Source organism: Berghia stephanieae, chromosome 1 (assembly GCF_034508935.2).
Source record: "Berghia stephanieae isolate SIO BIC M18660-M18661 chromosome 1, UCSD_Bste_1.3, whole genome shotgun sequence".
NCBI lineage: Eukaryota > Metazoa > Mollusca > Gastropoda > Nudibranchia > Aeolidiidae > Berghia > Berghia stephanieae.
In genome coordinates this window covers 81997126-82011201 of record NC_088360.1, presented here as the reverse complement: position 1 = coordinate 82011201, position 14076 = coordinate 81997126, and the positions used below count along the sequence as shown (strand labels likewise).

The window sequence follows — 14076 nt, the reverse complement described above, 5'->3', positions numbered from 1 at the left end:
CATTCAAGGGGAAATAAATGAAGTGAAATCAATGACAGACACTTTTCATGTTAAAAGCTTTGATTACATTCAACGATTATATATTTTTGCCGATAAAGTAAAATGTATCGTTTAAAATTTAGCATGGCTCATTTTTACTCATTTGATTTTTTACTTATTTATTTATTTACAAAATTATGTATTTACTACAACAACAATAACTACTACTACTACTACTACTACTACTACTACTACTACTACTACTACTACTACTACTACTACTACTACTACTACTACTACTACTAATACTACTACTCCTACTACTACTACTACTACTACTACTACTACTACTACTACGACAACTACTACTTCTACTTACTTCTATTACTACTACTACTACTACTACTACTACTACTACTACTACTACTACTACTACTACTACTACTACTACTGCTACTACTACTACTACTACTACCACCACCACTACTACAACAACAACAACAACAACTACTACTACTACTACTACTACTACTACTACTACTACTACTACTACTACTACTACTACTACTACTACTACTACTACTACTCTACTAATACGACGACTACTACTTACTTCTACTACTACTACTACTACTACTACTACTACTACTACTACTACTACTACTACTAATACGACGACTACTACTACTTCTACTTCTACTACTACTACTACTACTACTACTACTACTACTACTACTACTACTACTACTACTACTACTACCACCACCACCACTACTACTACTACCACCAGCACCACTACTACTACTGTTGGTTTGCTGTTTCTGTGGTGATATAATTTTACTACTGCCATCAGCACCACCAGCACCACTACTACTACTGTTGGTTTGCTGCTTCTGTGGTGATATAATTTTACTACTGCCATCAGCACCACCAGCATCACTACTACTGTTACTCCTAGTACAATTACATAATGCCCACCTCAGAAAAAGGGGCAGTCTCTCTTCCCTCGCCCATTCCAGCATCTTTTCTCTCTCAGCGTCTGTGGGACCATACTGGAGGGATGGACTAATCACAGGAAGTGAGGTCATCAATTCTGGGCGCAGCCCCTCTACCTCATCGAAGGCGCCTGTAAGCCGATTGTAAACCAAAGCTTGAGGAAACACCTGTGAGACATAACATGTGATCAACGAATCAAACGGTATCACGTTGGGTGATTTGGATGCTGAAAGTTGAATTTATTGTAAATGTAGTTATGACTTTTGGAATTTGACAACCTGAAAATGGACATACTTGGCGTTTCTGAGACGCATTGGAATGGTAGTGGAATAATTCGTAGGGACCACCATGTAATGATATACTCTGGCGGTGAAGAACATAGAAAAGGTGTAAGGATAGTTCTTGGTGAAAGGTTTCAAAGTTTCAAAGTTTATTCAATCTTAGGCTTTCGCCAATAAATCAACAATTTGATGCCAACATACATGAAAGTGGAAAAAAAAAACAAAAGAAAAAAAAAAGGTAAATGGAACCAAAAAATAAACTGATACACCACACAAAAGTACAACAATCGTAATACCATCAATGCGTACAATAATAATAATAATAATAATAATAATAATAATAAGAAGAAGAAGAAGAAGAAGAGAAGAAGAAGAAGAAGAAGAAGAAGAAGAAGAAGAAGAAGAAGAAGAAGAAGAAGAAGAAGAAGAAGAAGAACAAGAAGAAGAAGAAGAAGAAGAACAAGAAGAACAAGAAGAACAAGAAGAAGAAGAATATCAATAATAATAACAATAATAATATTACCATCATCACTACACCCTAATCATCACTGTTACCACCACCACCATTACGATTATCACTACCACTATCACCATCACTTTTACATTTCCAATAAGTTTTTCTCATTAAAAAAAATGAATAAATAAAAAATAAAAATAAAATATTGATACCCAACACAACAGGCCTCCTCACTACCACGAAAATTCCCGTAGTACTACGGCTAAATCACGAGCTGGATATAATAAAGGTTTTTAATTAAATACCATTTCTTTAAAACGAAGTTCTGGTGCCAGAGCTATCACATAGAGTTATATATATTAATCCACACGCATTATAAGGACAAACTGGTGATTTTTAAGGGTAGTTAAAATGTCTACGATGTTATTTACCAAAAAACTACTTATTACATTTTCCTATTTCAAGTAGGCAGGTCTGCTATGATAAGTATCAGTTCCATAGTCAAAATAAGACAAACAAAAATAACTTTGATTTTAATCAATAATCCATACAATTTGATGACAACAGACATGAAAGTGAGAAAAAAAGGTAAATGAAACCAAAGCATAAAATGATACCATAAATAATCATAAAAATACAACATTGTAATACCACCCATACTTACAATAATAGTAATAATAATAATAATAATAATAATAATAATAATAATAATAATAATAATATATAATAATTATTATTATTATTATTATTATTATTATTATTATTATTATTATTATTATTATTATTATTATTATTATTATTATTATTATTATTATTATTATTATTATATTATTATTATTATTATTATTATTATTATTATTGTAAAAATAACAGAAGCGCCACAGCAATAATATCTAGTATTGTATTTGTAAATGAGGACCACGCTTATATCCCATTCGTTGACAATTAAGAAGATAGGGATTATACCATGGTGATTCTGTTTTGGATAATAAAGTTATTGACTTTTAGTTATAATAGGTGCTCCAAAATGCTTTGGTCTGGGTGATCTTTATCTTCGGGAAAATTCCAACATAATAAATAGCCCACCACTTATTTAACATATTTCTATTGATGATTAAAGTTCTAGAAGAATGGGATTTTGCGAACATTGCCTAGAAGTTACAGACATATTAGTTTAACGTATTGTTTGGTAGAATTCCAGAATTAATTCCCAAAGACAAATAATTGAATCTTTTTAGAATATCACAAACATTTAAGTAATTTTCCGTATTGATATAGTCTAGAAGGAAACAAGCTTGCGTACTTCAATTATTCCATGTCAAGGGTTGGCTTCTTTGTTTTTAAGAATTTTACGGCGTTTGTGACGCAATGAAAGAACAGAAAATGTATATGGTAGTCTAAAAGTATACTTTTCTCAAAGGCACCTGTGGATAAATAAGGCAAAGGTAAATGGTGCGGATAGGACACCAAGAGTACCCTCGGTGTACTTAGATTGAAATCGCTTAGAAGTCAAAGACACAAGCAAAGGGTCCTAACAAGAGAAATACAACACTTCTTTTACAAATCATATCAACTAGAAGACCAAGAAAAAAAATATAAAAAAGTATTACAATTCATTATTGAGAGATTATTTTACAATGGAAGACATAAAACTTAATAATAAACATATACTGCTAAAACTAATACTATACACCTGACTGTTTCCCCGTAGCCAATGACTCCGACCAGTGTCAGGACAAATCAATTAATCTAATTCCGAGACAGGGATAACAGGTCACAGCAAGTGATATGCTGTCCATTATTCTTATAATCTGATTGGTGACGGCCAATGTATTGATATTTTATTTTGAATCACATAATGAGAGGCTTCTCACAATTGAAAGTCTTGTTTGGATATCAATGTGCACTTCTATATTTTAGGACTAAAGGCGCTCGCACGTTGGGACTCATTTACACTTCTTTTATTTATTTGGCCAAAAACATGTCTCTATTGTTTCTTTAAAAGTATCATAAGACATATTCCTGTGTTCGGGAGCAGTTGAAAGTTGAATTTATTGTAAATGTAGTTATGACTTTTGGAATTTGACAACCTGAAAATGGACATACTTGGCGTTTCTGAGACGCATTGGACTGGTAGTGGAATAATTCGTAGGGACCACCATGTAATGATATACTCTGGCGGTGAAGAACATAGAAAAGGTGTAAGGATAGTTCTTGGTGAAAGGTTTCAAAGTTTCAAAGTTTATTCAATCTTAGGCTTTCGCCAATAAATCAACAATTTGATGCCAACATACATGAAAGTGGAAAAAAAAAAACAAAAAGAAAAAAAAAAGGTAAATGGAACCAAAAAATAAACTGATACACCACACAAAAGTACAACAGTCGTAATACCATCAATGCGTACAATAATAATAATAATAATAATAATAATAATAATAATAAGAAGAAGAAGAAGAAGAAGAAGAAGAAGAAGAAGAAGAAGAAGAAGAAGAGAAGAAGAAGAAGAAGAACAAGAACAAGAAGAAGAAGAAGAACAAGAAGAACAAGAAGAACAAGAAGAAGAAGAATATCAATAATAATAACAATAATAATATTACCATCATCACTACACCCTAATCATCACTGTTACCACCACCACATTACGATTATCACTACCACTATCACCATCACTTTTACATTTCCAATAAGTTTTTCTCATTAAAAAAATGAATAAATAAAAAATAAAAATAAAATATTGATACCCAACACAACAGGCCTCCTCACTACCACGAAATTCCCGTAGTACTACGGCTAAATCACGAGCTGGATATAATAAAGGTTTTTAATTAAATACCATTTCTTTAAAACGAAGTTCTGGTGCCAGAGCTATCACATAGAGTTATATATATTAATCCACACGCATTATAAGGACAAACTGGTGATTTTTAAGGGTAGTTAAAATGTCTACGATGTTATTTACCAAAAAACTACTTATTACATTTTCCTATTTCAAGTAGGCAGGTCTGCTATGATAAGTATCAGTTCCATAGTCAAAATAAGACAAACAAAAATAACTTTGATTTTAATCAATAATCCATACAATTTGATGACAACAGACATGAAAGTGAGAAAAAAAGGTAAATGAAACCAAAGCATAAAATGATACCATAAATAATCATAAAAATACAACATTGTAATACCACCCATACTTACAATAATAGTAATAATAATAATAATAATAATAATAAATAATATAATAATAATAATAATAATAATAATAATAATTAATAATAATAATAATAATAATAATTAATAATAATATAATTATTATTATTATTATTATTATTATTATTATTATTATATTATATTATTATTATTATTATTATTATTATTATTATTATTATTATTATTAATTTATTATTATTATTATTATTATTTATTATTGTAAAAATAACAGAAGCGCCACAGCAATAATATCTAGTATTGTATTTGTAAATGAGGACCACGCTTATATCCCATTCGTTGACAATTAAGAAGATAGGGATTATATCATGGTGATTCTGTTTTGGATAATAAAGTTATTGACTTTTAGTTATAATAGGTGCTCCAAAATGCTTTGGTCTGGGTGATCTTTATCTTCGGGGAAATTCCAACATAATAAATAGCCCACCACTTATTTAACATATTTCTATTGATGATTAAAGTTCTAGAAGAATGGGATTTTGCGAACATTGCCTAGAAGTTACAGACATATTAGTTTAACGTATTGTTTGGTAGAATTCCAGAATTAATTCCCAAAGACAAATAATTGAATCTTTTTAGAATATCACAAACATTTAAGTAATTTTCCGTATTGATATAGTCTAGAAGGAAACAAGCTTGCGTACTTCAATTATTCCATGTCAAGGGTTGGCTTCTTTGTTTTTAAGAATTTTACGGCGTTTGTGACGCAATGAAAGAACAGAAAATGTATATGGTAGTCTAAAAGTATACTTTTCTCAAAGGCACCTGTGGATAAATAAGGCAAAGGTAAATGGTGCGGATAGGACACCAAGAGTACCCCTCGGTGTACTTAGATTGAAATCGCTTAGAAGTCAAAGACACAAGCAAAGGGTCCTAACAAGAGAAATACAACACTTCTTTTACAAATCATATCAACTAGAAGACCAAGAAAAAAATATTAAAAAAGTATTACAATTCATTATTGAGAGATTATTTTACAATGGAAGACATAAAACTTAATAATAAACATATACTGCTAAAACTAATACTATACACCTGACTGTTTCCCCGTAGCCAATGACTCCGACCAGTGTCAGGACAAATCAATTAATCTAATTCCGAGACAGGGATAACAGGTCACAGCAAGTGATATGCTGTCCATTATTCTTATAATCTGATTGGTGACGGCCAATGTATTGATATTTTATTTTGAATCACATAATGAGAGGCTTCTCACAATTGAAAGTCTTGTTTGGATATCAATGTGCACTTCTATATTTTAGGACTAAAGGCGCTCGCACGTTGGGACTCATTTACACTTCTTTTATTTATTTGGCCAAAAACATGTCTCTATTGTTTCTTTAAAAGTATCATAAGACATATTCCTGTGTTCGGGAGCAGTGTCTGAAGTCCAGTATCAAAGACGAGCGACAGTAATGTTTCTCGAACTCAAGGATATGTCATATCATAACGAGCGTTTAGTTTTCATTACTCGATCTAAATGCTTGCTTGGATACTGGCCGGTGAATGAACGAGTTATCATGTGCAAGATTCAAGCTAAACCCTTCAATATCATAATAATTCAATGCTATGCTCCTACCGTGGACCAACCAGACGAAGATGCTGAAACATTTTATGCTGATATTGAACAAGCTTTAAAACAAACAAAATCAGATGAGATTGTTTTCAAAATTGGAGACTTCAACGCAAAAGTTGGAAGCCCAGAATCAACATCTAGTGTCGGGAAATTTGGCCTTGGAAAAACAAATGAGAGAGGTGAAATGCTAATTAATTTCTGTGAACAGAGACAATACAGTATTATGAACACCTTCTTCAAAAACCCCAAAAGACACTTGTACACATGGAAAAGCCCGGGTGATGTGAAAAGAAACCAAATTGACTACATCCTGGTAAAGAAACGCTTCAAAAACAGTGTAAAGAGATGTAGAACTTATCCAGGGGCGGATATAGGTTCAGACCATAACCCAGTCCTAGCAAATTTCTTCTGTAAACTGAAAATTCCAAAAAGGACAAAACTTACACCCAAACTTGACCTGACAGCTCTCCAGCTCCCCGATGATAGAGAAAATTTTGCAGTTACTGTAAAAAACAGATTTGAGAGATTGATGGAAGAAACAGACGAGCAAGTCCCTAGACATAAAGAAGAAGAAATAGGAATGGGAATGCCTGAAAACAGCAGTTACTGACACGCAGGAAAAAATACTACCAAAATGTAAAAAGGAAGCAAAACAAACTTGGATGTCAAAAGAGATTCTCGAACTCATGAGAAAAAGAAAACGGAAGAAAGGTACCGATGATTATGAAAAGCTTGATAAAGAAATTAAGAAAGAAATGTCGAATAGCAAAAGAGGAATGGGCAAACGAAAAGTGTAAAAGAATAGAAGACCTAACTGAAAAACATAAAAAACCAAAGCCATGTTCAAAGAGATCAAACAAATGACGTCCAAACCAACAGCAATTAGCGGATGCATCAAAAGCAAAGACGGAGATATTATGTTTGAAATTGAAAAAAAGCATAGAAAGATGGAAAGAATATGTGGAAGACCTTTTTAAAGACAGTAGACGAGACAACCCAATCACAGACTTCTTTCAAGGGCCAGCAATCATCAAATCTGAAGTTAAAGAGGCCTTGAAGCAAATGAGCAAAGGAGAAGCCATTGGTGTGGACAACATCTCAACAGAAGCCCTACAAGCACTGGGAAACTTTGGTGAAGAACAACTCACAGACCTGTGCAATGATATGTACAGCTCAGCGTACATCCCAGAAGACTTGAAAACATCTGTCTTTATAGTACTACCGAAGAAATCAAAAGCCACAGAGTGTTCAGATCACCGAACCATTAGTATTATGTGCCATATCCTAAAGCTCCTTCTAATCATTATTCTCAGAAGAATATCTGACAAGATCAACAGAAATGTCGGCCCAGAACAGGCAGGATTTAGGAAAAACAGTGGTACTCGAGAGGGCATTTTCAATCTTCGAATGCTCATAGAAAAGTATATAGATACTCAAAAATATATATATGCCTGCTTCATTGAATATTCAAAAGCCTTTGACACAGTTAAACACAAGGAGTTGATAGAAAGTCTCAGAACCACTGACATAGATGATAACGACAATGTTGTAATATCAAACCTATACTGGCAACAGGTAACAAAAATCAGAATCAACAAGGATATTTCTGAGCCCCTAACCATTCAAAGAGGAGTACGTCAAGGATGTGTATTATCCCCAGCATTATTCAACCTATACACAGACATAATATTCAGGAACGTGGAACACCTGCCTGGTCTTAATGTCGGGGGAGTGAATATTAATCATCTCCGCTATGCTGATGATACAGTGCTTATAGCAGAAACTGAACAAGATCTACAAGCCATTGTAGATATAGTAAAAACTGAAAGTGAAAAGTTTGGCCTGCTCATGAATGTGAAAAAAAAACAAAGACAATGCTATTTACCAAGAGAAAAAAACAATGGGAAAATATCAATTGAAATAGATGGAAAGATCATAGAGCAAGTAAAGTCATTCCAATATCTAGGAGCATTATTGACAGGAGATGGAAAATGCGATGCAGAAATCATCAGACGAATTGCATTGGCCAAGAGTAAATTTTCAAAAATGCATTCCCTAATCACACCCCACGACCTATCACTTACCACAAAAACACGTCTGGCAAAATGCTACATTTGGTCAACACTACTTTATGGATGTGAAACATGGTCTCTGACAAAGACACTAGAAAAGAAACTCAGAGCATTTGAGATGTGGACCTATAGACGAATTGCAAGAGTATCCTGGAAGGAAAAGAAAACAAATAATCAAGTACTCCAAACTTTAGGAATAACATCAACAACGATCATTTCAACTATTAGAAAGAGGATAACCCGATATTTCGGCCACATCAGAAGGCACGACTCACTACAGAAGACCATTGCAGAGGGAAAGATAGAAGGCAAGCGTGGTCGAGGACGAAGAAGGACAAGCTGGCTTGGAAATGTCGCAGCGTACGTAGGAAGCCCCATAAATCAATGTGCGAAACTCGCAGATGAGAGAGAGAGCTGGCGAACCATGATCTCCAACGTCGTGTCCGACATGGAACATCGGTAAAGGTAAAGGTAAAAGTTATGACGAGTTGGTGATTCTGCAGAAGATATAAGAACGGGAAGAAAAGTGGGATCTCTAGAGAGTGTAGAGAAAGAGAGAAATTAAACATGTAAAACGTCATCTCAAAACGGCATATCGGATTGATACAGATGCATCACCTTCATCAGGTGCCTTGCTTCTGGGCGTGGGTTATCATGTCTTTCCAACCCTCTCCATCGTTCGTTACCCTGATGGTCTCCACATTGCGTCTTCCTTGAGTTCAGATCCTAATGGCGTCCACCAATTTCATCCTCTGTCTTCCTATTGCTCCCTTTCCATCTGTCAGTCTGTCGTCACCAGCTTCTCAATCTCGTCTCTCCTCATTACATGTCCAAAAAACCTTGCTAGTCTTCTTCTTATTCTGGCATAAAGAGTTTTTTTGTTGTTTTTTTTTTGTTTTTTTTTTGTTTTGTTTTTTTTTTTTTTTTGTTTTGTTTTTTGTTTACTGCCTCATCTAGTACCTTTTTGTTTGATTTGTTTCGTGACCTGGATATTCTCATTAAAGGTCTCAGGAACTTCACCTCCACCGCTTCTATTTTCCTGTGCTGTGTTGATGGTCCATGTCTCAAATCCATATAATACAATTGGCTCTATATTGCACTGCATTATAAATCCAAAATGTTATATTCCTGATGATTTTATCTTTATATTCTCTTTTCAGCATCTGGTTGACACCTTGAATTGCTTCATTACTTCAGGGTTCACATCACCAAAGTAATACCGAATTGATGCGATGGGTCACATGTTTATCGAAATAAAAGAAGGATGACCATTGGGTTGCTTTTAAAGTAAAAAGCGGCGGGGACTGCCTTAAGCTTGGGATAGTAAAAATACGAACGAAAAGATGAAAATGAATAGGCATCGCTTTGAAATGCGTTTCATCTATCCCAAAATGTAATGGGCCACAACCCACCTCCAGACTAAGATGTTTCCGTGTAAATCACTCTTTTGCCCTATTTATAGCTGGCAAAGAAAAAAGCCCGAAACGTCGGTTGTTATCTCGATTATTTCAACCAAGACAAATCGATGTTTTGTCAAAAGAGTCAATATCCTTGTATTTGTTTCTCGAATCAATAGTAATTTGGAAAGTTAACTGATCAATTTTTTTGCAGCACGTCAGTACTATGGACACTCAGCGATATCGACGCGTGCTCTTGAAATGAAAAAGAATAAAATCGATAACTACAGATAGCAGGGGAGATAGTCATCATTCATAATTACAATCCTATAGAATTTAGTATCAAGATGACGAGTGGAAGGATACAGTAGTAATTGTAATATTAACCTCCGTCGTCGTCGTCGTCGTCGTCGTAGTAGTAGTAGTAGTAGTAGTAGTAGTAGTAGTAGTAGTAGTAGTAGTAGTAGTAGTAGTAGTAGTAGTAATTGTAGTAGTAGTAGTAGTATAGTAGTAGTAGTAGTAGTAGTAGTAGTAGTAGTAGTAGTAGTAGTAGTAGTAGTAGTAGTAGTAGTAGTAGTAGTAGTAGTAGTAGCAGTAGTAGTAGTAGTAGTAGTAGTAGTAGTAGTAGTAGTAGTAGTAGTAGTAGTAGTTGTTGTTTTTGTTGTTGTTGTTGTTGTTATAGCTGTAGTATGAAGCAACACTTACCGGCAGGGCCAGAAAGCAGTTGAAGTAATCCAAAAAGAGGTCATCGTAGGCCAGGAGATCCTCTAGGTTTTCACCCGTGATTTCTAGAGCTGAAACAAGGAAAAACCACAAATTTAATTTGAATCTCTCTCTCTCTCTCTCTCTCTCTCTCTCTCTCTCTCTCTCTCTCTCTCTCTCTCTCTCTCTCTCTCTCCCCTCTCTCTCTCTCCTCTTCTCTCTCTCTCTCTCTCTCTCTCTCTCTCTCTCTCTCTCTCTCTATATATATATATATATATATATATATAATATATATATATATATATATATATGTCTGACAGGATTGTTTCCCCAATACATTATTTAATTTTGACTCCAGGTGACTAAAATAAACTTTAGAACATGAACATATTATTGAACTAAGTGTGCGCTTTTTTAAAACACATTTGATTTATGGTTAGAGAACTGGGAAACTAGGAGCCTTTTCTTTTACGAGAAATTGTCTAAATATTAGGAGTCGGCTGAATAGGGATGACATGAATCGTTTTAATTTTTACTCCTTTGATCAGATTGGAATTTTTAAAAGTTAAAACGAAAAATATTGACTGTTTTTATTGAACATTTAATTAGTTTTTTAGGTTAGTAAGTTTATTTTTGTTTAAAAGATGTTCAAACATATTCAGCGGTTACTTTTTTTTCGGTGATAGTGCATTTCTATTTTAGTAAGGACAGCGTGGCTCGGTGGTAGGGTCTTTAATTCGTACATAAAGGTATGGAATTCGAATACCCGCTGTGCTGTGTGGCCTTGAGCAAGTCATCTCGCCCTAGCTCGGTTTGCGGCGCTGCACTGCGGCTGACGCCGGGGTTATTCCAGACAAAATTTACTCCATGGGATAAATAAAGGGAATTTTATTTATTTATTTTATTTCATTTTACTTATGTGCAATTTTCAAACACAACTTCATTTGCGTGTTTGTATTGATGGATAAAATCAAAGGAGCATCAATTGCCATCTCGGTTGAAATCTTACTTGAAGCACGCGAGGCGGGGCATGAAGACATTGTGCAGGGGTTCATCCAGGTTGTATTCCCGATTCAAATAATCCACTGCATGGTTTTATGTTCATTGTGTGCATTGTGACACTCATTGTCTAGTTTATGATGATCATTGATTGACGATGATAAAACGACGACGATGACGATGATGATGATGATGATGATGATGGTTGTGGTGGTGATGACGGCGGTGGTAGTATTGGTACTGTGGTAATGATGATGATGATGATGATGATGATGATGATGATGATGATGATGATGATGATGATGATGATGATGATGATGATGGTTGTGGTGGTGATGACGGCGGTGGTAGTATTGGTATTGTGGTAATGATGATGGTGATGATGATGGTGATGATGATGATGACGACGACGACGACGACGATGATGATGATGATGATGATGATGATGATGATGATGATGATGATGATGATGATGATTGATATTATTGATCCACTAAGTACAAATGACAGTCATCTAGTTAATAAATCCACTTTTTCACAATAAATATATTTTTTTAAATAATGAACCGAGAAAAATACGCGAGCAGTAAGTGAAAAAGAACTATCGTCAGATTAAAATTGATCATCTACTCTTATTATATATACACAAGCAGCGATAATTTTTAAAAAAGTGTCTTGCATTTATAATCACACAGTTAAAACAACATTGGGAATAGGTCCGAAAAACTTTTAGTGTTCCAACCATCTAAATATTTCGGCACTAAATGCAAAGTTTCGGTTTTGAAACAACAAAAAAAGCGAGGGGTGAGATTGTTCGCTAAAATTCAGCCGTCCGTCTCAGCGATGTTTAATTCATCAGCATGGCCTTCTTTGTTGTTGTTATTATTGTTGTTGTTAGGGCCCTCATCCATTTGATGAAATGAAGAAAAGGTGGGGTCGGTGGTGGGTGGGAAGCAATATCGATTTTATTGAATATCTCTCTCTCTCTCTCTCTCTCTCTCTCTCTCTCTCTCTCTCTCTCTCTCTCTCTCTCTCTCTCTCTCTTTCTCTCTCTCACACACACACACATACACACACATACACACACACACATACACACACTCTCCATCTGTCCATCTGTATATTTATATATCTATCTATCTTTCTATCTTTTTATCTATCTATCTATCGATTAAAGTTGTTTTGTTTTTTCAAAATTCGTATGTCAGTGAAAAGCTTTAAAGGGCTTACTGATTTTAAATCAGATTTTATTAAGACAATCATTATACATCATTATTTTTTCAAATTTTTAATTTTTTGATTTTGTTGTCATTGTAACTAATTGTTGTATTGTATAAAATATGTACGCATAATATTTATTTTTGCCGACAATAAATAATGCATTCATTCATCTATCTATCAACATTAATATTTGCTTTATGATTTCAGTCTCTTCATTTTGGTCTATGCTGTATATTATGTTTATTCATCTGTATCTTTATCGACGACCAGTTTACCTATTTATTTAATTGTCTATCTTTCTACATACATTTCATTCTGTGTATACCGATCTATTTGTATATCAATCTACCTCTATCCATCCATCCAGCAGAAACACATATACACTAACACAAACATATACAAAAGTTAATTGAAAAAAATTGATATAGATAGTATGCGCTTGGCTAAGAAGCTAACAAATTTGCCATCCGAAAGTATAACGGACCAACACACAAAACTATGTGTAACCTTGAACGTTTATAGTCTGGTTGGTACAGTTTATATTTATATATATATATATATATATATATATATATATATATATATATATATATATATATATATATATATAAGATTGACTGGGAAGAAGGAGGGTAGTGGCAAAGAGTTTGATATGTGTAAAAGATAGAGAGGGAGAGGGTATCTATAATTGCGTGAACGCATGTGAGGGTGCATTTAGACCATTTTGAAAGCCTTTATTTATATGGAATGGGTTGAAGTTAGCTAAAGTTAGAGGAAGCATGCAAAGGAATGAGCTCAGTCAAGATAACTTCTAACCCCTTTGTCCAACCAGCAATGCTTGACGCGCTGAGTCTCTTAGGGTATGGCGGAAAGCACTTTGAAATATGTTAACGCAATATCTGAAAGATGGAAAGTGATTGTTAACTTTCCATTTAAGGCTACAGAAATCGGTTTGAACTCCAGAGCCTCCTGGTTCCGAAGGATTACTTTCTATTTATTGATATCACTTAGGCCACGAAAAGGCAGTTTGGTCGAAGAAATATATATATATATATATATATATATATATATATATATATATATATATATATATATATATATATATATATATATCACGGCATGTGGTCGTTACAATGATAACCGGGGTAACATGGCCCCCGCTTTGTTGCTTGAT

General features: G+C 34.1%; 1 protein-coding gene across 22 annotated transcripts in view; it reads right to left on the bottom strand.

The window, feature by feature from the left end:
- LOC144958949 (uncharacterized) overlaps positions 1 to 14076 on the bottom strand; it is a 73265-nt gene that overhangs the window by 52612 nt on the left and 6577 nt on the right. For all 22 annotated transcript variants that reach the window (XM_078891393.1, XM_078891403.1, XM_078891309.1 and 19 more), the window contains exons 2-3: positions 10686 to 10774; positions 958 to 1142 (exon numbers count right to left, since the gene is read on the bottom strand). In XM_078891393.1, coding sequence (XP_078747519.1) covers positions 958 to 1142; positions 10686 to 10774 — 274 coding nt within the window. The remainder of the gene's footprint in view (positions 1 to 957; positions 1143 to 10685; positions 10775 to 14076) is intronic.